This window comes from Dipodomys spectabilis, unplaced genomic scaffold (genome assembly GCF_019054845.1).
Source record: "Dipodomys spectabilis isolate Male_0828 unplaced genomic scaffold, ASM1905484v1 ptg000197l, whole genome shotgun sequence".
NCBI classification, from domain to species: Eukaryota; Metazoa; Chordata; class Mammalia; order Rodentia; family Heteromyidae; genus Dipodomys; species Dipodomys spectabilis.
The window spans coordinates 16,636,896-16,660,515 of NW_024870874.1; the positions used below are offsets into that span (position 1 = coordinate 16,636,896).

At 38.2% G+C, this 23,620-nt stretch overlaps 1 protein-coding gene and 1 pseudogene across 1 annotated transcript in view; one reads left to right on the plus strand and one right to left on the minus strand.

The window, feature by feature from the left end:
• Positions 1 to 250: 250 nt before the first annotated feature.
• Tmem209 (transmembrane protein 209) overlaps positions 251 to 23,620 on the minus strand; it is a 36,964-nt gene continuing 13,594 nt past the window's right edge. Inside the window, exons 7-15 of the mRNA XM_042696061.1 lie at positions 19,452 to 19,627; positions 18,803 to 18,874; positions 15,120 to 15,216; positions 12,749 to 12,874; positions 9,372 to 9,469; positions 6,789 to 6,903; positions 6,601 to 6,698; positions 3,291 to 3,364; positions 251 to 605 (exon numbers count right to left, since the gene is read on the minus strand). Coding sequence (XP_042551995.1) covers positions 551 to 605; positions 3,291 to 3,364; positions 6,601 to 6,698; positions 6,789 to 6,903; positions 9,372 to 9,469; positions 12,749 to 12,874; positions 15,120 to 15,216; positions 18,803 to 18,874; positions 19,452 to 19,627 — 911 coding nt within the window. The 3' untranslated portion in view covers positions 251 to 550. The remainder of the gene's footprint in view (positions 606 to 3,290; positions 3,365 to 6,600; positions 6,699 to 6,788; positions 6,904 to 9,371; positions 9,470 to 12,748; positions 12,875 to 15,119; positions 15,217 to 18,802; positions 18,875 to 19,451; positions 19,628 to 23,620) is intronic.
• On the plus strand, positions 8,510 to 8,610 carry LOC122121896 (annotated as a pseudogene).

Here is a 23,620-nt window from a genome sequence, read left to right on the forward strand (position 1 = left end):
ATACATTTATTTAATCAAAGGAAACTGTACAACTCTGCCAAAAATCTCAGCATTGCCAGGTGCTGGGGGCTCATATGATCCTTACTCCTTGGGAAGCTGAGATTTGAGGCTTGTGATTTAAAGCTAGCTGGGCAAGAATGTCCATGAAATGCTTATCTTTAATTAACCATCTAAAAACTGGAAGTGGAGCTCTGATTCAAACTGGTAGAGCACTAGCCTTAAGCAAAAAAGCTCAGGAACAGTGATCAGACTCTGAGTTGAAGCCCCACAATTAACCAACAAAACAAAAAAACAAAAAACCAAGACAAAAAAAACAACAAACCCTGGCCCCTCAGCATCACAGTTTTATAGTCAATTTAGGTTTCTGAAACGAGATGTAAAATCAAAGGTAATGTTCACACACACACACACACACACACACACACACACACACACACACACACACACACACACCTTATTTCAAAAGATGACATAACTTGAAGATGTTTAGATTCATCTTCATCTTCTGGTTCAACCAAATGGAAGGTAAGTGTTTGGAACCGATGATTTACTATTCGCCAAAAATCCATAAGATATTTACACCAGATAGACCAAGATTGACTCTCCTGTAAAGAGAAACAGAGAAGTGTTGGTAAGATTGCTTGCCAAGCACTGGAGGTCTTTTGATAATAACAACAACCAGAATATATGGATGTATGCTTAATTGATGACATTGAAAGAAATTCTATAGCGAATTATGATCCACACATTTTATCAGATAAATGCAATTCAAGTAACAGTGACTATTCCTTCACCGTGTTGACAGCTTTTCAGTGGGCTTCAAGAACAATCACACCTGATAATAGACAGAGCTAACAGAACAATTTCAGTAAGAACAAAGTGTCAATTGAATAAAAAGAAAAAGTCTACACAGAAATTTGCCTGCGTGGGGCTGGGAAGTTGGCTCAGTGGTAGAGCGCTTGCCTTGCATGCATGAGGCCCTGGGTTCGATTCCTCAGCACCACATAAGCAAAAAGAAAAAAGCCGGAAGTGGCACTGTGGCTCAAGTGGTAGAGTGCTAGCCTTGAGCTGAAGAGCTGAGGGACAGCGCCCAGGCCCAGAGTTCGGGGCCCCACGACCCGACCAAAAAAAAAAGAGAGAGCGAGCTATTTGGAGCTAGAAGTCTTACCAGAAAAACAAAAGGTTTGAAGCAGCTACCTTGGTGCAATAAGCCTTGGGAATATAGAAAACTGCTTGTTTTTGTCAGAAGCTTTTAACTTTGGATGCCTTAAAATTATAAGAATATATTAACTATGGTCAAAATTAAAAAATAGCTATGATATCAAGATGCCCTCCCTTTCCCTAGTTCTTCATACTGCTACCAACAATGTAAGTGATTAATCTTAATTTGATAAGGAAATAATGTTTTGTCTTTAGACAAATACTTTTCTGAGAAAATCTTTAATGATTTTGCCCATTTTACTGTCCTTTTCTGTACTAATTAATTCATGTGTCCTTTATATATGATAGATGGTTAACTTGGGTTGCTATGTGTAGCAGCATAACACTCTGTCTCAGGTTGTCGTTTGGCATTAAACTTTATTTATGGTGTGTTTGGCTGAACAGAACATTTGAATTACTGTGTAGTCAAGTCTGCCTAGATTTTTTTTTCCCTTTTGGAAGTAAAACATTTATCTAATTCCAGTAACTGCACAAACACCTGGCAATTAATTGATAATGTATTTGGATCAATCAGCACCTTCTTTATGGTCTCGGTTCCAAAGGACTTTATTTAAGCTACTAATTTCCTTTTAAGTTAAAGAATGCCAGCTGTTGTTTTTTTTTTTTTTTTTTTAACTATTTGTCAGCTGGACTATTTTTTTCTGAGACAGATTTTGGCTTTAAGAACCTCCGAAGTTCGAGGTTATGATACCTGGCTTTAAATACTTGTTTTAGAAAGTATCAGAAAGATTAATCAGTCATATTAAGCAAATTAATAACTTCAAAAGTTTTCTCTTTGGTTACGAAAAAAAAAAACCAAATAAATTTAAAAAGGAGTTGGGAAGGTGGCTCAGTGGTAGAGCGCTTGCCTTGCATGCAAGAGGCCCTGGGTTCAATTCCTCAGCACCACATAAGCAAAAAGAAAAAAGCCGGAAGTGGCGCTGTGGCTCAAGTGGTAGAGCGCTAGCCTTGAGCTGAAGAGCTGAAGGACAGCGCCCAGGCCCAGAGTTCAGGCCCCATGACCGGATCCAAAAAAAAAAAAAATAATAATAATAATAAAAAGTATTAGTTTTATTCTAAAATATTTTTAGAGTTTCTAGCCAACACTGGGTAAAAAGAAACAGATAAGGTTAATTTAAAGACTTTTTTATTTAACTAATATAGCCAAAGTCTTTCAGTACGTAACCAAAAAACCCCCAAATTATTGACATACATAATTTTATTAGTTCTGTGTCTTTGAAACTTGATCTATACTTGAAACTTTCAGGCATCTCAATTCAGACTAATCATGTTCCGAGTGTTCTATGGCAAAGATGGCTTGTGATCACTGTGCTAGGCAGTGCAGCTTGAGAACATGTTGAAATCACAAACTTGCATAGGAGCATGTCTATCAGTAATGAAACCTAGCACAGATGTCTTCTGCTAAGCCCCTCCCATGACATTCCATCAGCCCTAGGTGCTTGGCATGACAGACAGACCAGACCACAGGTCTTTAGACTCCTAGGTCACACTATCAGACTGACCTGACTTCCACAAGTGTGCACTTATTTCAAGTAGTATTTGATACATTAGAGTTTTGAATCATCAAAAGGACTTGTATTTTTTGAACTTGTAGCAAATACATGAGCTTGTACTAATACATTTTGAACTTGTAGTTATATGTGAGCTTCTTATTGCTTCTTATTAAGTACAGGAACCGTTTCAATGGACTATTTTTTCCACAATAATTAACAGCCCTCTGGAAGGGTAAAAGGTTTGCAAAATGCTTTATGTCTAAGACACAGAATGACTTGGGGGAAAAAACACTCTAAAGCTTTTGGTTTTAAAAAATGATTAGTGGCAAGAGCATGATTTGATCTATCTTGGGGCTATTCCTGAAGACACAATTGTAACTTCCCACTAGTAGGAGAATGGAGGTCTGAGGAGTTAATAGATTTGCCCAAGATAGCAGACATCATTGGCAATAGGGATGTACTTAGAATTCAGTCCACAAATCTTGTTATATAATGTTGCCATATGAAGAATATTAACATAGGGAGCAAAACAGTACATAAACTAGATGATTATGTTTTAGATTTATAAATACCTACCCAAGCATTCCTGACTCTTTGGTCTTTATTATGTACAGGAACATCAGCAATGTGTGAAACATATTGTTTCGACCCTAGAACAAAGACACAAAAGACAAGATTTAAAAGTAAACCAAGCCCAGCACCAGTGGCTCATGCCTGTAATCCTAGCTACTCAGGAGGCTAAGATCTGAGGATCACAGTTCAAAGCCAGCTCGGGCAGGAAAAGTCCATGACTCTCATCTCCAATAAAATCACCAGAAAACCAGAAGTGGCTCTGTGGCTCAAGTGGTAGAGTGCTCATCTTGAGCTGAAGAGCTGAGGGACAACACCCAGACCCAGAGTTCAAGCCCCACGACTGACCAAAAACAAGTAAACCAAAAGGATTTAGGTGGGTCAATTCATAAGTCAATATCCTACAGCTCAAAATTTCACATAGTTCTGACTCTCTTTCATTCCACAATGATTCTATACTTTGTTCTAGGAAGTGGGAATACTGTGGTGAATAAATAAGAATTTGTAATGAGGAGTTAACAGTGAGCAGAAAAAGCAGACATTAAACTCAGAATTCTGCGGTGTACAAAATGTCCAGAATGGTTGCTGGATGTCACAGGAACACAGGAAAGCATCTCGCTTAGACTGGGGAGGCAGGGAGTGCTTAAGGAAAAGGTTTCAAAGTAGAGATCTGAAACATGAGCAGGAAGTTGACATTGATGGGGGGGCATGATCTCGTGGAAGGAACAGTATTTGGTAAGGCTGAAAAAGTCTCATTGGTGCACCTACACTACATATAAAAAGCATCCTTTTCCCCAACCAACTAACACCTTAATAAAGGGTGTTCACTATAATATACCTCAGTATATAAGAGACAGGCTAAATATAAATTTATTTTGTCTACAAGGGACTACTAGGCAGCATTTGCTGGCTCTAAAACCAAGCTGTTATATTGAATTGCTGGCCTATAAAAATAGCTCATTTATATTCTTAATTTACTGATTAACTTTTACTTGCTTACTCAAAATGAACTTAGTACCTCCGCCTGAGCATCTGGGAGAGAACACAATATATTATAGTCAGTAAGTTGCATTGTACATACTCACTAGAACTGAGGAGTTTGAGGCTAGCCTTGGCTATATAGTAAGACTTTTTATTATCTTAAAAAATTTTTTTTTATTATGAAAATACCGTACAGAGGAGTTACAATTACATGGGCAAGATAATGAGTACATTTCTTATCAAGCATTGTTGCCTCCTCCTTTGTTTACCCTTCCTATCCCGCCCCCCCCCCCACCCCATATCCCTCTCCTGCCCCCCCCCCCTCAGCAAAAGTTGTAAAGTTCGTTTTTCGACATAACAACTTGTACATCTCATTGTTGCAATGGGTCCACCTGTATCCCTAGATAAACGATTTGTTTTTCCCTTCCCTTCCCTTCCACAGATTATACCAACATCAAATACAGTGAAAGCAGGGGTTATATCGTGGGACTTTTTATTATCTTTAAGTAGTTTTAAAGGGGATTGCCATTCAACATATCAGTTTATGAGCATAATGCATCTTGATCAATGTCACTCCTTTTCAATCAATGTCACATCATTTTCTCCCTTCCCTTCCAATCCTACCCTTCACAGGGAGAGTTTCTTTCAAACAAACACAAACCCAACCAACAACAAAATTATAGGTGATGTGGTAGAGTGCTAGCCTTGAGCAAAAAAACTCAGGGACAGTACCCAGGCCCTGAGTTCAAGCCCTACAACTGAAAAAAAAAAAGTTTTTTTTTAAGATTCTTACATTTGCAATCATGAGTAAAATGCCTATATTTTTAAAAAAAGAGCATGACAATATTCTGTACTGTCGTAGAGTACTGTTTAGTAGTTGAAACTTAATGCCACTTAAAAAAATGAACAACTGTGCCATGCTCCTCAATGCATTATTATTATTTTGCTAGTCCTGGGGTTTGAACTCAGGGTCTAGGTACTCACCCTGAGTTTCTCAAGGCAACATTCTACCTATTTGAGCCACAGCACCACTTCCAGCCTTTTCTGTTTATGTGGTACTGAGGAATCAAACCCCAGGGATTCATGAGTGCTAGGCAAAAAATCTACCATTAAGCCACCTTCCCAGCCCTCTTCACTGCACTTTCATGCCTGGAAAATCTGTACATACATTGTGTGTGTGTCTATCTGTACAGGGGCTTAAACTAAGGGCTTGAACACTGTCCCTTACTTCTGGTGTTTTGGTGGTTAATTGGAGTGGTTAAATGGACTTTCCTGCCTGGGATGGCTTCAACCTGTCTTCCAATTTCAGCATACAGATATGAACCATTAATACTCAACTATAATTTTAAAAAGCAGAATGTAAGACTGCATAAATGATTTTATTTAATAAAAATACAGAAAGATCAAGATGACACTTTCCAAAAGGTAATAAAATAAAATGTAGCAGGGTGCTGGTTGCTCATGCCTATAATCCTAGCTACTCAGAAGGTTGAGATCTGAGGATCACAGTTTGATGCCAGCTCAGGCAGAAAAGTTTCTGTGAGACTCTTATCTCCAATTAATCACTACAAAACCAGAAGTGGAGCTGTGGCTCAAAGTGGTAGAGCTCTAGCCTAGAGCAAAACAGCCTAGGGACAGTACCAGGCCCTGAGTTCAAGCCCCACAACCAACCAAAGAAAAAAAAAATTAAGAGCAGCCTTTGATGAATAATTTTTCTTCTTCTTTTTTTTTTCTCACTTTCCCAAATTACACACACATTCCTTTTATAGAAAAAAAAGAACAGAAGGGCTGGGGATGTGCTTGCCTAACACGCATGAAACCCTGGGTTTGATTCCTCAGCACCACATAAACAGAAAAAGCTGGAAGTGGTGCAGTGGCTCAAGTGGTAGAGCGCTAGCTTTGAGCAAAAGAAGCACAGGAACAGAGCCCAGGCCCTGAGTTCAAACCCCAGGACTGACAAAAAAAAAAAAGAAAAGAAAAGAAGAATATAAAAGAAATACTTTTTCAAAAAGCTTACTATGTATTTTATAAACAAGATATTCTAATTTTAAAGTTATAAAAAAAGTAAATCATCCATGACATTCTATTAGCTTCTTCTTCTTTTTTTTTTGGGGGTTCGGTCGTGGGGCCTGAACTCTGGGCCTGGGCGCTGTCCTTCAGCTCTTCAGCTCAAGGCTAGCGCTCTACCACTTGAGCCACAGCACCACTTCCAGGTTTTTTCTTTTTGCTTATGTAGTGCTGAGGAATCGAACCCAGGGCCTCATGCATGCAAGACAAGTGCCCTACCACTGAGCCACCTTCCCAGCCCCTTTATCAGCAACTTCTATATAAATACCTTTGGAAGATTATAGACATGGCGCTGGTAGATTAGTTCATAATGCGGTGGGTTGACAGCACTCTGATAAATGCAAAAAACATTCTCATTCGTAACATCTGTAAAGAAAATGTTACATTAAAAAACAAAACCAATAGAGATTCTTCATGTGAAAAATCTTGACTCATTATTTTAGAAGAGCCTGGTACCTGGTTTATTTGGAGTCTGAACAAAGTGTTGAGAAGTGAATGTTTTTCCATCTGGGTACTTAGGATGTGGAGGTAATCTGGAATCCAGGTAGGTGCAAAACACGTGCATGATGATCTGAAGATGAGAAAACAGCTGTTCAAAGTTAGCACCCAAGTCTAGCATGGAAACAGCTAGAGGGAAAGAGGGAACAGCTGATGCTATGCAAAAGAAATGTACATATCAACCAATGTGGAAGAAATAACTGTATTACAAAGCTCCTAGAACTCATAAATGTTACAGACCACCATAGACAATTTGCCCCATGGAAGTTAGAATGTGTTTGTGACTTTAACTAAGCATCACTATCCCACAATACTGTGAAATTTGGGAAATTATGTAATCATTAATGACAATAATTTGAAAAAAAATAAAGAAGAGGAAGAGGCAGCATTTATAAAAAATAAAAATAAAAAAATAAAACATCTGTGCTAAGGATTACTATTTAAAACATTTTTCCCTAAAGAGAGAATTAGCAAAAATGCTTTCAAGTGGTCATATTTAAGATGAAATTTACAGAATGAAAAGACAAATCTTTCCTCTTAAAGTACTATTTTACACAAAGATAAGGAATTCATTAATAGAATCGTTCCCTGGGGAAAAGAGAAGCCAGGCATGATCACAATAAAATCCCTTTACAATGCATGTCGATAAAAATAAGAGACAAGGAAAAAGAAAAAGGGGAGGTTAAAAGGCATAGTTCACAGTCCACACACCTGTCTAGCATGGAAAGCCCTGGGTGTGACCCCAGCATCACACAAAAAAAATAACAACACCAAATAACCCAAAGCCCCCACCACTCAAAATTGAAAATTGAAAAGTATTCTCTGTCAAATCATCTTAACCGTTGATGGTAATCTTTTCAGTTTGAAAAAGAAAAACATTAAAAACTATAGTCTATGAAGTCATCATTACTTGTAAAGTCTAGGCACACACATGTGGTGCAGGGAAGGATAAAACACCAAGAATATCCCTTGTGTTCATACAATAGACCAAAATAAAATAAAAAACCAAGATTAAATGCACATACATTCTTTTTTTTTTTTTTTCATTTTTCTTTTGGTCCAGGTCTTGGGGTTTAAACTCAAGGTCTGGGTGCAGTCCCTAAGCCTTTTGTGAGTGTGTGTGTGCATGTGTGCATGCTCAAGACTAGTGCTCTACCACTGAGCCACCTTCCCAGCCCCCAACTGATAATCTTAAATAGAAAGAAGTATGTATCATTATTATTCCCTGCCCATATACAAAATGGAGAAAAAAAAACCCCTTCCCCACAAGCTTTTAGGACCAATAAGGATAGTTAAATAATAGTATGCAGTAATGAAAAAATACTTAAATATTACAAAGTAATATATATAATTTTATATATAGCATGATTAAAGCTATGATTAAAATGTAAAAAAAAAAAAAGTACTGCTGGGTGCTGGTGGCTCAGTACCTATAAAATGTAAAAAAAAAAAGTACTGCTGGGTGCTGGTGGCTCAGTGCCTATAATCCTAGCTATTCAGGAGGCTAAGATCTGAGGTTGGTGGTTTGAAGCCTGCCTAGGTAGGCAGAGCGCTAGCCTTCATCAAAAGAGTTCAGGGACAGCACCCAGTCCTCCAGCTAAAGCTTGATGACTCAAGACTCATGACAGACAAAAAAAAAAGTTTGCATGAGTGATTAGGTTAAGATGATTTTACTGTGGTCGTTTTCAGCAGCATATATACTAAAATTGGAATGATTCAGAGATTAGCATGGCCCCTGAGGAAGGATGACATGCAAATTTGTGTTGCATTTCATATTTTTTTCTTCCCCCATTGGTATAACTCCTGTTGTCACTGTATTTGATTCTGGTGCCCTGCATCTTGTATATACATTTGTCTAATTTGGGAAGGGGGAGGGAAATAACAAAATGCTGAAACAAGGATACAGGTTGAACCATTGTAACAATGAGATGTACAAGACACTATGTTGAAAATGAACTTTACAACTTGGAGGAAGAGGGGAAGAAGTGAGGAGTTGGAGAGGTGGATAGGGAAGAGATAGTAGGGGAAAACAAAGGAAGGGATAACAATGCTTGCTAGAAAATCTACTCATTACCTTACTCATGTAATGGTAACCCCTCTGTACAGTATCTTTACAATAAAAAAAAGAGATGATTTTACTACTAAATTATTTCTTCTTTTCTAAATTCCTTTTTTTCCTGTTCTTATTTACTTCATAAATGATGAGATGAACTGCTTGCCTCAGGTGATCAATTAGAACAAAATGTTAGTTAATAACACAAAACCAACAGTAACAATACAATTGCTTCCCCTTCTTATTCCCCCACATCAATGTCTTTTAAAGCCAGCAAGTGATTTACAGGTAACCACCTTTCCTGAGACTGGGTGGATTTCAGAACAAAAGATTCTCTGATTTAATCAGAGAATCTAATTAAATTTAATCAGATTTAATTTAATCACTACCTGTTTTTTGTTAAGTTTCTAAAGTCTAATACTCATACAATGAAAAATGAAAACACAAAAAGCCAAAAATATTAAAATAGCACACAAGTGTGGGCTTACGGCAGAGTCAGTGGGCAGGTCTGTATCCCACTTGCGTCCTTTGAAGTCGCCACCTCTGTTCCATCGAAATGAGCTCATACAGCCTCCTTGAGAAAGCTCTGTACAACAAAGGTAAAACTTATAAAGCTAAACATGTATAAAGATAGCATTTTTAAAAAACGGTAGGAAATTAATTGTAATTATTTGTAACATTATTTGTACAGTAATTGTTCATTCTTAAAAATGAATATTTATTTATTTTGTTGGTTGTGAGGGCTGAACTCTGGGTCTGGGCGCTGTCCCTCAGCTCTTCAGCTCAAGGCTAGTGACCTACCACTTGAGCCATAGCGCCACTTCCAGTTTTTCTTTGCTTAGGTGGTACTGAGGAATCAAACCCAGGGCCTCGTGCATGCGAGGCAAGCACTCTACCACTGAGCCAACTTCCCAGCCTAATTGTTCCTTTTTTAAGATAGGATCTCTCTAAACAATCCCTACTCCCATCTGTCCTTGAACTCAGGGCCTTGTACTCAGCTTGCTTGCTTGCTTGCTTTTTTACAGTCCTTTGCTTTAATTTTGTTTTTCAGGTAAGTTCTCTTGCAGGTTCTCCTGCCTGGGTCATCCTTGAACTATGATCTTCCCTTGTAGTTGGTATGACAGTTGTTGTATACTACCAAACCTGGCTTAATGTTTCCCTTGTAGTTGGTATGACAGTTGTTGTATACTACCAAACCTGGCTTAATGGTTGAGATGGAGTCACACTAACTTTCTGCCCCCCTGGCATAATCTTCCTGATCTCTGCCTCTAAGTAGCTGTAATTAAAGTTTGAGCTAGCGCTCTTAGCTGTTTTGTGTTTTGATTGTGTTTTTAAGATAATATACTTTGTTCTAGGTACACACCTATAATCTCAGTACCAGGAGACTTGACCCAAGTGCTGGTGGCTTGTGCCTATAACCCTAGCTAGTCAAGAGGCTAAAATCTGGAGGATCATGATTGAAAGCCAGTCTGGGAGAAAAGTCCATGAGACTCCATTTCTAGACTAACCAGAAAAAAGCACAGGTGAAGGTGTTAGCAAGCTGAGTACGGGCATTGGTGGCTCACACCTGTAATTTTAGCTACTCAGAAGACTGAGATCTGAGGATCACAGTGCAAATCCAGGTTGGGGAGGAAAATCTGGGAGATTCTTATCTCCAAATAAACCAGCAAAAAGACAATACAGGAGGTATAGCTCAAGTGACAGAGTACCAGCTTTGAAAGGAAAATGCCAAGCAAGAGAGTTAAGCCTTGAGTTCAAACCCTAGTACTGGCACACACGCACACACACAAGAATCACAAGAATATTAGGTGTAATAGTGATGTTATGAGGTATAGCTGTATGATAGTATTTTTAAAGGCTTTATCCTTTAGAGACATACAGGGAATTGTTACTGATGAATAGATAATGATGGGGGGAGGTAGACAGGGCTAGGAATATGGCCAGGGCAGCTCAGGGACAACAGGATGCTGTTAGTACTGGATGTACACCCAAGAAGGTTGCGAACACTATTTTGTCCAGTTTTGTGCCTTTTTTTTTTTTTTTGAGGAGGGGGGTAAAGGATGGAGAGGGGGTTGGGGAAAGGAGTTGGTTTGGGGGCTTGAACTCACTGCCTGAGGACTGTCTCTGAGCTTTTTCGCCCAAGGCCAGTGCTCTGCCATTTTAAGCCACAGCTCTACTTCCAGTTTTCTGGTGGTTAATTAGACACTTCTAGCCCTGGATGGCTTCCAACTGTGATCCTCAGATCTCAGCCTCTTGAGTAGCTAAGATTACAGGAGTGAGCCTCCAGTGCTTGGCTTGTGCATGGTTTGAAATTCTATGTGACAAGTTTTTAGAAAGTCATGAAAAATATTTATTTCTGAATACCAAATCCAAACCTAGGAGGTAAAGGGAGAGAACTGTAACATTTTCAAATTGAAGATGTATAAAAATGCATACTGAGATACTATTTTTAAAACTTGCTTAAGAACATTTTATGAAGATAGAAAGAATTCTAACAATGCATTGTGAGAGGAAAAGAGAGGGTATAAGTGTCAGAGGCTGAACTTCTGATTCAGGTTAGTCTCCTTAGAAGACCCACATCTCCACCCAAACCATAATAAAATAGAAATATAAACAAGTAGCATACTAAACAGGAATTAAAGAAATTGAAAGAATCAGATATCATATTGATATTATTATACCAAGAACAGGTGACTCCTATTCTTGGTAGAAAATCACCTGAATCTGTTTAGCTCACATATAAGTTTCCTACACTGAACAAAATTACTAATTTTAATACAGTCAAAGCTGTTTGTATTTGTTTTTTGGTGTCTGTACTGGGGCTTGATCAAGGGGTCCTGAGCTCATGTTCCTAGGAAGTTTTTTTCACTCATGGCTGGTACTCTACCATTTGAGTCACATTTCTACTTCTGGCTGTTTTGCTGGTTAGCTGGGAGATAAGATTCTCTCTGATTTGTCTATCCAGACTAGCATCAAAACCACAATTTCAGATCTCTGTCTCTTGAGTAGATAGAATTCTAGGTGTGAGCTACCAGTGTCCATTTTTTGTTTTTTGAAATAAGATTTTGTCACATGTATGGTGTATATGTGTACATCGTTATATGTTATAGACTGTGATAGACAATTTGCTCCAGGAAAGTTAGAATTATTCCACAATACTGTGAAATTTGGGAAATTATGTAATCACTTAATCACAATAAAAAAAAAAAAAGAACCTCGGGGAAGGTAGGGAGGGAAGGGATGGTAGGGGGAAAACAATGGAGGGGGTAACAATGCTCAATAGGAAGTGTACTCATTACCTTGCTCATGTAACTGTAACCCTCTGTATAGTATCTTTACAATAAAAAATTTAAAAAAAAAAGTCACAGGGAATAGTGGAAAAAAAAAAAAAAAAGAAGTAACATCTTGTTTTTGCCTAGACCAGCTTGGATGGCAATCTTATTTATATTTTTTGCTGCAACTGGGATAACAGGTGTCTACTACCATACCCAGCCTTTTCTGTTGACATGGGGGTCATCTCACATTTTTTGCTTGGGCTATCCTTGAGCTGTGATCCTCCCAATCTCGGCTGTATGATCAGTGGGCTATACCATGAGCTATAAAGCACTCAGCCTCCAGGGATTTTCTTTGGATAGTGCAAACAGAGGATCTAAAAAGTTGTTCAAGTAGAACCTTAAATCATATATATTTACAAAATCTATAATCATAATTACATCAGTATTTTTATAAGATTTTTATTTGTGCTAGGCAAGCACTTGAACCAATTCTAATCCCTCCCCCCACAATTTCCCTTATCATTTTCTTTTCATTTGTAAAATACCAATGTCATGAAAAAGCTTTTCCGTTCCCCCCTGCAGACAGTTACCTTTGATCCTTTCAAACAAATATTCCTGATTTGGTGTTAAATCTAGATATTGCACAATCGTATTCAGAGTGGGAATGAGAGGGGCTTTGACCAGGGCAGCTTGCTTCAAGCTAGTAATACTAGCTTCTGTTAAAATAAAACATAGAGAACACTGATTATTCTTCATGAAGGTCTCTAAAACAATCTAAAATGCTCTTTTTCATGTGTTCAAATAGCTGGCTCCTCACTGCCCTTTAGGTCTTTACACAACCAGCAAGACCCTCCCACCCAGACACTTCTAGTCAGATTTCAACCTTCCCCTGTACACGAGTGATAGAATCCCTCTGCATTTTCCTCAGCACTAACCGCTTGCTTCCCCCTTACTCTCTTAACTATGAGACTGTAGTTCAATGAAAGCAAGGATTGGGCCATTCTCCTGTAAATCTTTTCACCAATGCCTGGAATCGAATCAGTACATGGTAAGTACACAACAGTTGTTGAAAGAGTAAATAAAAGCCATACAGTTTATCTTAATTTCATTATCTACTTCACCTTAGTTTATATTATTTCAGTCAGATTTACTTACACACTTTTAAAAAGCAATGAAATCCATGTTGGCAAATCAACAACTAAAATACAAGGTTTTTATGCTACCTGTATAAATAGATACACTAAACAGGTTTCAAAATAACTTGAGTTACAAGTTGCCCATTATGTCAGGATAAGAGGATTTATGACAGCCTTGAAATCACAAGGCCTAGGATCTGTGCCCCTGAACTATACCCAGTGTAGAAAAAATATTTTTAGAGCTAGGGACTGGTTGGCTCATGCCTGTAATCCTAGCTACTCAGGAGGCTGAGATCTAAGGATCATGGTTTGAAGCCAACCAGGACAGGAAAATCCATGAAAATTCATCTTCAATGAACCACCTGAAAACTAGAAGTAGAGCTGTGGCTCAAAGTGCTAGCCTTGAGCATAAAAGCTCAGAGACAATGCCTGGCCCTGAGTTCAAGCCAGCCCTACAACCAGCAGACAATGACAACAACAAAAAGGTATTTTTACAAGTGATATAACAGCTAGAGTAAATAGTGCAAATCCATTGAAGGGAGTGTGCATTAAAAGCTTTAATACACACACACACACACACACACACACACACACACACACACACACACATACACATATATATTTTTTAGTTGTGGGGCTTGAACTCTGGGCCCGGGAGCTGTCCCTTAGCTCTTCAGCTCAAGGCTAGCGCTCTACCACTTCTGGCTTTCTGGTAGTTAATTGGAGATAACAGACTTTCTTGTCCGGGCTGGCTTTGAACCTCAATCCTCAGATCTTAGCCTTCTTAGTAGCTAGAATTACAGGCATGAGCCACTGGCACTCGGCAAAATATTTTTGTTTGTTAAGCAATTCTATAAGAAGTTATCCTAAGGAAATAATAATGTATACAGAAATGTAGGTACACAGACATTCATATTATTAGCAACAGAAAAAAAAAAACCTCCTTAAACTCCAGGCAATAGAAATCTGTTTTATATATATATATATATATATATATATATATATATATATATATATATATATATATATATATATATATATATGTATATATGTATACACACACACACACACACACACACACACACATATATATATGTGACAAATATAAAAAAAATACAGTCTACCCATAAAAGTAATGCTGTAACTGGGCACTGGTAGCTCATGCCTGTAATCCTAGCTGAGATCTGAGGATCATGGTTTGAAGCCAGCCTGGCAGGAAAGTCTGTGAGACTCTCCAATTAATCACCAAAAAGCTAGAAGCAGGGCTATGGCTCAAGTGATAAAGCTTCAGCCTTCAGCAAAAAGAAGCTCAGCAATAGCACCTAGGTCCTTAGTTTAAGCCCCAGAACCAGCAAAAATAAATAAATAAAAAGTACATATAAATGTTATATGAAAAAAATCTCAAAAATGCTAATTTTAAGTAAAAAAGGCCAGTAATAAAGGACAACAGACTGAATGGTATCATTTATCTGACATACAAAACATGCCTACCTGTTTTGTGTATGATAAAAATCAGATTGGTATGACACAGGCTGGCAGTGAGAGACCTGCTAAAGGGCTTGAAGTTTCTTGTTTTGGGTGATGAAATGTTCTAGAATCAACAGTTGTACAAGCAACTCTGGGCTGTACACGTTAATAGCAAACTTTATGGTAGGTAATTTACATTTCAAGCTGGTATATCTAAAACACACTAAGTATATTTTATTTAGTTTTCTTCTTTACCTGAAGATAACAAAGGAAGCTGTTAAACAGCCTAATAGAAGGAGATTCTTTCCACTTGGTGCTTTACTGAAAATCATCAAATGCTGGGTTCTATTTCACATACCTCCTATTTGTAGCTCTGGACAGCCCATTCGTCTCATCTGGGTGCTGACAGACTCAATCTCTTGTACAAGTGGCACTAGTATTGTCTCATTGATCCACTAGGAAGAAAAGGAGGTATTCTGTATTCATAGTTCCAAAGCACTTCTCAAGTACTTTTACAAGTAACTCTAAGAACATTTTTTTACTCTTACATTTGAATATTAGTAGCATTATAAAATATAGTAAAACAGAATAAAAATGGCAATCACCTGAAGTCTTGAGTTAAATAAATGTTATTAGAGTACAAATTAACTAAGCTATATTTTAAAATTGTATGCTTGCTGGGCACCGGTGGCTCACACCTGTAATCCTAGCTACTCAGGAAAACTGAAATCTGAGGATCCTGGTTCAAAGCCAGCTGGGCAGGAAAGTCCGTGAAATTCTTTTTTTTTTTTTTTTTTTTGGGGGGGGGGTGTCCGGTCATGGGCCTAAACTCTGGGCCTGGGCACTGTCCCTCAGCTCTTCAGCTCAAGGCTAGCGCTCTACCACTTGAGCCACAGCTCCACTTCCAGCTTTTTTCTTTTTCCTTATGTGGTGCTGAGGAATCGAATCTAGGGCCTCAGGCATGCAAGGGAAGCGCTCTACCACTGAGCCACCTACCCAGCCCAAAATATTGTCTTTTTTTTTTTGTCAGTCGTAGGGCTTGAACTCTGGGCCTAAGCACTGTCCCTGAGCTCTTCAGCTCAAGGCGAGCGCTCTACCACTTGAGCTACAGAGCCACTTCCAAGTCCGTGAAATTTTTATGTCCAATTAACCACCACAAAACCAGAAGTAGCACTGTGGCTCAAGTGGAAGAGTGCTCACCTTGAGCTGAAGCGTTCAGGGACAGCACCCAGGCCCAGAGTTCAAGTCCCATCACCAACCAAAAATAAATAAATAAGGGCTGGGAAGGTGGCTCAGTGGTAGAACACTTGCCTTGCATGCCTGAGGCCCTGGGTTCGATTCCTCAGCACCACATAAGCAAAAAGAAAAAAGCCGGAAGTGGCACTGTGGCTCAAGTGGTAGAGCGCTAGCCTTGAGCTGAAGAGCTGAGGGACAGCGCCCAGGCCCAGAGTTCAGGCCCCATGACCGGACCCCCCCAAAAAAATAAAAAAATAAATAAAATAAAATTATATGATTGATTTTTTTCTAAATACTAAACTTTCAGATAATATTAAATTGTTTTCTATAATTATTATTCTTAGATAAAAGATAATTTTGTTTTATTTATAGGGTAATTATACACATTTATTAACATAGTTTCTATCAGTTTGTAATTATGCTTCTTAGGTGGCTGAGATCTGAGGTTCAAAGCTAGCTAGTTGAGTCATTAAAAAGCAAAATAGTTTCAATTAAAATATATGTGTGTAGCCAGATGCTCACACCTGTAATCCTAGCTACTCAGGAGGCTGAGATCTGAGGATTACGGTTCAAAGCCAGACCGGGCAGGAAAGTCCGGCAGGAAAGTCCATTAGACTCTTGTCTCCAACTAACCACCAGAAAACCAGACGTGGCACTGTGGCTCAAGAGGTAGAGTGCTCACTTTGAGGTGCAGAGCTGAGGGACAGTGCCCAGGCCCAGAGTTCAAGCCCCATGACCGACCAAAAATAAAATAAAATAAAATAAAAGTGCACAATTCCTTATTAACAAGTTTCAAAGCCTCTTTGTTTATTGTTTTGTTTTGTGATGAAACCCAGGTTCTTGTACATGCTGTAAAAGCCCTCTACTGAGTTAGACTCAAGCTTCTGAACACTAGTTAAAAATACCTCAACAAATCCAAAGTACCCTATTTAAAAACACAGTATTCTAAGGAATTCAGATGAGGAACTGTGTTTGCAAGTAACTAATAGCAGTGACAAGTTTTTGTATTTTAAATACACATTAGAATTTTTAGATTCATTTATAATTGGAAATAAAGCAGCATACAGCTTCAGGCTATCGTCTCGTTCATTTAACATGTATTACATGCAACCTATTTGCCAGCTATGCTGGCTGTGACAAAACTAAGATATCCAGCAAAGTAATTATGACTCCTGAACCAAAATTCTGACTGAATAGTTCTAGAATTGGACTAAAACCTTTATTCCTGGGCTCAAGTAATCTTCCTGCTATAGCTTTTTGAGTAGCTGGGACTACAGGTAAAATTTTTTTACTTTTAATTAAATTTTTTGGCTTTGAACTCAAGATCTTCTTGTCTTAGCCTCTTTTTTTTTTTGGGTCCGGTCGTGGGGCCTGAACTCTGGGCCTAGGCACTGTCCTTCAGCTCTTCAGCTCAAGACTAGTGCTCTACCACTTGAGTCACAGCGCCACTTCCGGGTTTTTTCTTTTTGTTTATGTGGTGCTGAGGAATCGAACCCAGGGCCTCAGGCATGCAAGGCAAGCGCTCTACCACTGAACCAACTTCCCAGCCCACTTGTCTTTAGCCTCTTGAGTACTACAATTACAGGTATGTGCCATTATACCTGGCCAGTTACCTTTCCCTCTCAATATTTTATTAAAATTATAGTAAGTAGCCAGGTGTTGGTGGGTAGCTCACATCTGTAATCCTAGCTACTCAGGAGGCTGAGATTTGAAGATAGAGGTTCAAAGTCAGACTAGGTAGAAAAAAGTCTGTGAGACTCTTCTCTCCAATAAACTATCCTCCCAAAAGTTGGAAATGAAGCTTTGGCTTCATTTTTTTTTTTTTTTCTTTTTTTGCCAGTCGTGGGGCCTGAACTCATCCTGGGCACTGTCCCTCAGCTCTTCAGCTCAAGGCTAGTGCTCTACCACTTGAGCCACAGTGCCACTGCCAGCTTTTTCTGCTTATGTGGTGCTGAGGAATCGAACCCAGGGCCTCATGCATGCAAGGCATGGCTTCATTTTTTTGTCTTGAGCAAAAGAAGCCCAGGGACAGTGCCCAGACCCTTAGTTTAAGCCCCAGGACCAGTACCCCAAAAATAAATAAATAAAATTATAGTAAGTGAAGACAATGTAGCTCTAATTTCATTCAGAATGGACGAATGGGGCTGGGGGATAAAGCAGCAGAAACAGCAATAACCACAATTAGTGGAGGAAGAAGCCAATATGCCTGTAGAGTCTGGGACATATGGGTGCTACAGGGAGTAGAGAATAGGCAGGACTGAAAACATGGGCACAAGCCACATTTCTGTGACCTCCAGGTCAAAGGTAAGTAAAGTAAAATTGGCTCTGATTGAGGATGGGCACAGAGGGAGAGGAAGGCTAAGAAAGAAGGGGAAGGAGGACAGATACGTTTAATTGCATGTATGAAAACAGAACTAGAAAACCTGTTAACATTGTTTTAAGAAGAGGAAAGTGACAGAGATGGTACAACTTATAATATGGAAATAAAAACAAAAACAGAAACAAAAAAAAAAAAGGTTTGTTAGGGCCAGGACCCCTGTTTGTTTCTTTTATAATTCTTGTTACATAACAGATTCTGACAGAAAAGCTCTTTGGAAAATAAAATTGAAAAATTGGGGAAGGGAAGAAGATTTGAATAATTCTTCTCTAAATGCACTTGTTTAGTAAACATGGAAGGAATAAAAAATTCCATGAAAATGGACATATATACTATCTAACCAACCAACAACTCCAAATAACAGTTGAATAATGTATTTTTCATATTATGAGGCACTAAGATTGTCCAGAACAATGGCACCCACTTACATTTCTAAACTTAGCTGTCCATGAATCCATGTGATCAAGAAGTTGTCTATTCATAGTCACTCTTGCCCAAACCTATTAAAAATATATGTTTTTAAATGAAGAGTGAGAAAAATCTGCATAGAAATCATCATTCTTCCCATATCCTCAGAAATATTTGATGAAGTTGGAAAAAAAAAGTTCAAAAAACAGTCTTATTACCCACTTAGTATTCATACATGGACACATCTTTTAAAAAGTTTCTTGCATCTAAAGGTTTAATGATTGTTTTTTGTTTTTAAAACAAATTAAAATTCCGTATTTAGTATTAAACTAGTAAAGCTACATATTACCAAATATTTTATTCCAAATATATTTTAAAGGCAAATCTGCTTATACAAGTATTATTAGATACTTAGAAACCTTTCTATGAATGTAGAAAAATATTTTAGGAAGGGCACTAATATTAAATTATGTATCATAAAGAAAATATATGATACAATATATTTAGGTGCCCAAAATTAAGTCAGAAGCCTTTCCACTGTCAATCATATCAGATTGGTATTTCTATCCAGTACACATGGATATTATAGAAAAAAATATTCCAAGGGTAGACTACTTTCTAGCATACTGAAAATTATCAATATTATTTCTAACATTATTTTCCATTTACCTCTTCTGCAGCTTGTTTAGAACTGAGATCTGCTTCATCTTTGTTAGCAGATGGGGCCTGAGATCTACAGGCAAGCTGATACTGAAACTTCTTCAAAGTTTGTGCATAATCCCCCACAGAACGACTGTAGTTCCAGAAAGTTGGACTGGTAGATGGAGATGTAGAATCTGGGCTCCCTACAATTATGAAATAAACAGTTTTAGTCTGCAGTAGTAAGTTTTGCAACTAGCAGTAACCAATAGACACTGGTTTCCTAGGGCTGAGACAGCATCATTCAAGGCATCAGAAGATATCCCTCACCATCTGCCTCCTCTCCAACATTATCTTCTCTTTAGCGAGAGCACAGATTCCTTATGTGAAAAATTTAGAAGACTTTTAAAGTAGTATGAATTAAAGAGCCCTAAAAATTGTGCATGGTTAAATGTATCTGTTTATTTTTGTTATAAAATTAAGTTGGTTCATTCCCTAAGACTTTTAAATGATTCAGTGAGAAACAAATACATTTCTTCTGGAACTAAGTAGGCTAAGCAAGTTGCCTGCCTGAATTTTCAGAGGCTCCTGCTGAATGGAATAAATATAATCTCCTGTTAATTGACTTCTTGCTGGGCTATGGGCTGCAGTAATGTGTTTTGTTTACTAGCCTGTAGTAAATCCTGTTGATTAAAAAGCTATCTGCACTTTACACTTCTAAATTTATAGTTACTTTTAGGAAATACAAAAATTGACATTTAGGAATCTACTTCTATGAAAATCTCTACCAGGGTACTTACCACACTTGAGATTATAGTTTATCTGGAATAAATTCATTAATAACAGCTTTTATATAAAATGGAAATAAAATTACAATTTTACTTGAAAAAAAAAAAGAGATTATAGTTTGTCTCACTTCCCAAAGAGAATCTGAGTTCCTTGGGGATAAGGGATTATTTTTCCTACTAGCATATAGTGTAATGCCTGAATGTTAAATAAGGAATAAAAATTATACTTATGAAGGGCATTTTTTTTCAGAGTTTAACAGATATCAGAAATATTAACTGATTAAAAATCACAAATAAAAACTAGTTCTTTGTCAGTTTTGGAGCATGAACTCTGGGCCTGGGCGCTGTCCCTCAGCTCTTCAGCACTGGGCTAGCACTCTACCACTTGAGCCACAAGCCACTTCTGGCTTTTTCTGCTTATGTGGTGCTGAAGAATGGAACCCTGGGCCTCATGCACGAAAGGCAAGCACTCTACCAATGAGCCACCTTCCCAGCCCCAAAACTAGTTCTTAAAAGGAATGACTATAGGGGCTGGGGAGATGGCTTAGTGGCAGAGTGCTTGCCTAGCACACATGAAGTCCTGGTTCAATTCTGCAGTACCACATAAACAGAAAAAGCCAGAAGTAGCACTGTGGCTCAAGTGGTAGAGTGCTAGCCTTGAGCATAAGAAGCTCAGGGATAGTGCCTAGGCCCTGAGTTCAAGCCCCAGGACTGGTTAAAAAAAGAAGAAAAAAAAGGAATGACTATATATAAAACAATATAAATATTTTTTCAGAGAGATCTGAAAAACAAAAAAAAACAAAAAACAAAAAACAAAGCCACAAGCCAAACCCAAAACCGACAGGAAGAAATAATAATTAGGAGCCCGGCGCTGGTGGCTCACACCTGTAATCCTAGCTACTCAGGAGGCTGAGATCTGAGGATCATGGTTCAAAGCCAGCCCGGGCAGGAGAGACCGTGAGACTCCTATCTCCAATAAACGACCAGAAAACCAGAAGTGGCGCTGTAGCTCAAGTGGTAGAGCGCTTGCCTTGAGCTGAAGAGCTGAGGGACAGCGCCCAGGCCCAGAGTTCAAGCCTCACGACCCACCAAAAAAAAAAAGAAATAATAACTAGGGCAGAAGTTAATGAAATACAGTCTGAAAAAAACAACAGAAACAATCAATGAAACCAGTTGGTTCTTACAAAGATAAGATTGATAATCTCCCAGCCAAACTGATCAAAAGGAGAGAAAAGACAGAAATCTAAGAATCATTATAGAATACTTTGAAAATGTCTATTTTAATAAACTGGAAAATCTAAAAGAAATGGATAAATTCCTATATGTATTTTATCAACCAAATGGATAAAGTCCTACATGCATTTTATCAACCAAAATTGAACAGGGGGTATAAACCACTTAAACAGATCTATATCACAAGTAATGAGATTGAAACAGTAATAGTCTCAAAAAAGAGAAGAGCCCCGGACTGAATGGTCTCACTGATGAATTGCCCCAGACCTCTAGAAGAACACTAATGTTTTTCAAACTATGCCACAGGATAGAAAGGAAAGGAATACTATCAAATTCATTCTATTAAGACAAGCATATCCAGATACAAAAACTGGGCAAGGACAGAACCCAAAGAAAATTTTAGACCAATTTCCTTAATAAATATAAATGTAAAAACTCTTTTTTTTTAAATTGTGAAAATACCATACAGAGGGGTTCAATTACATGGGCAAGATAATGAGTACATTTCTTATCAAGCATTGCTGCCTCCTCCTTTGTTTCCCCTTCCCAACCCTTCCCATCTCCCCCCCTTTCTCCCTGTAAAAACTCTTAATAAAATCCTTGCTAACTGTATTTATTAACATTAAAAAGATTATACAATAAGAACAAGTTGATTTCACTTCAGGGATACAAGAATGGCTCAACATACATGAATCAGTACATGTAATACAACACATAAACCAAATCAGGGACAAAAATCACTTGATCATTATAATAGGTGCAGAAAAAAAGCCTTTGGCAAAATATAGCAGCCTTGCATGATAAAAGAAATGATTTCCTAGGCAAGGAATGGTGGCTCTCACCTATAATCCTAGGTACTTAAGGAGGCTGAGATCAAGAAGAACATGGCTCAAGGCCAGCTAGAGCAAACCGTTCAAAAGACTCCATCTCAACCCAATTAAAAACTGAGCGCTGGACATCCCAGCTATGTGGGAGAACACAAATAGGAAGACTGCCAACTAGGCCAACACAGTCAAAACAGTGAGACACTATTAGAAAAGCAACAAAAGTGAACAAGGAGCATGGTTCAAATGGGAGAGCACTTGTTTCATAGAGACCCTGAGTTCAAACTCCAATATAACAATATATTAGGACTATAAGAAACACATTTCAACAAAATAAAGCCTCTGACAAACACATACCAATGTGACACTTAACTAGGAAAATCAGAAATCATTTCTTCTAAAGTCAAGAAAAAGACTCAATATAGTACTAGAATTTCTAGCCAGAGCAAGGAAATAAAAGGGATTCAAATAGGAAAGGGATCAAATTATGCCTATTTGCAGATGGTGTGGTCCTATATTTAAAGACTCTAAAGAGTCACCAAAAACTCTCTTAAATGTGATAAAAAAAATTTTTTCAGTACTGTAACAGGATATAAACAACACAGAAAAATCAGTAGCTTTTCTATATGCCAACAATAAACAGGCTGAGAAATAAATCAGGAAAACAATTCCAATCCCAGTATATCCTTAAAACAAGTAAAAACCTACCTACTAATAAACTTATCTCACATTATACAAAGACCAATTCAAAATGCATCAGAGGGCTGGGAAGGTGGCTCAGTAGTAGAGCGCTTGCCTTGCAGGCTCGAGGCCCTGGGTTCGATTCCTCAGCACCACATAAACAAAAAGAAAAAAGCTGGAAGTGGCGCTGTGGCTCAAGTGGTAGAGCGCTAGTCTTGAGCTGAAGAGCTGAGGGACAGTGCCCAAGTCCAGAGTTCAGGCCCCATGACCGGACCAAAAAAAAAAAAAAAAGCATCAGAGAGCTTAGTGTAAGATCTGAAACTTTGAAACTACTACAGGAAAATATAAGGAAAACATTGTAAGATATATAGATATATGCAATTACTAGTAATTGTACAAGAAATCGTACAAAAAAATTAGACCAACAATTGACAAAAATGGGACTGCACCAAATTGAAAAGCCTCTGTATATCAAAAGAAACAAGTCTGGGGCTGGGAATGTGCTATGGGTTCAGTTCTTCAGTATTACATAAACAGAAAAGGCCAGAAGTGGAGCTGCGGCTCAAATGATAGAGTGCTAGCCTTGAGAAAAAGAAGCTCAAGGACTGAGCCTAGGCACTGAGTTCAAGCCCCAGGGCTGGCAAAAAACCAAAAACCAAAATACAAAACCGAA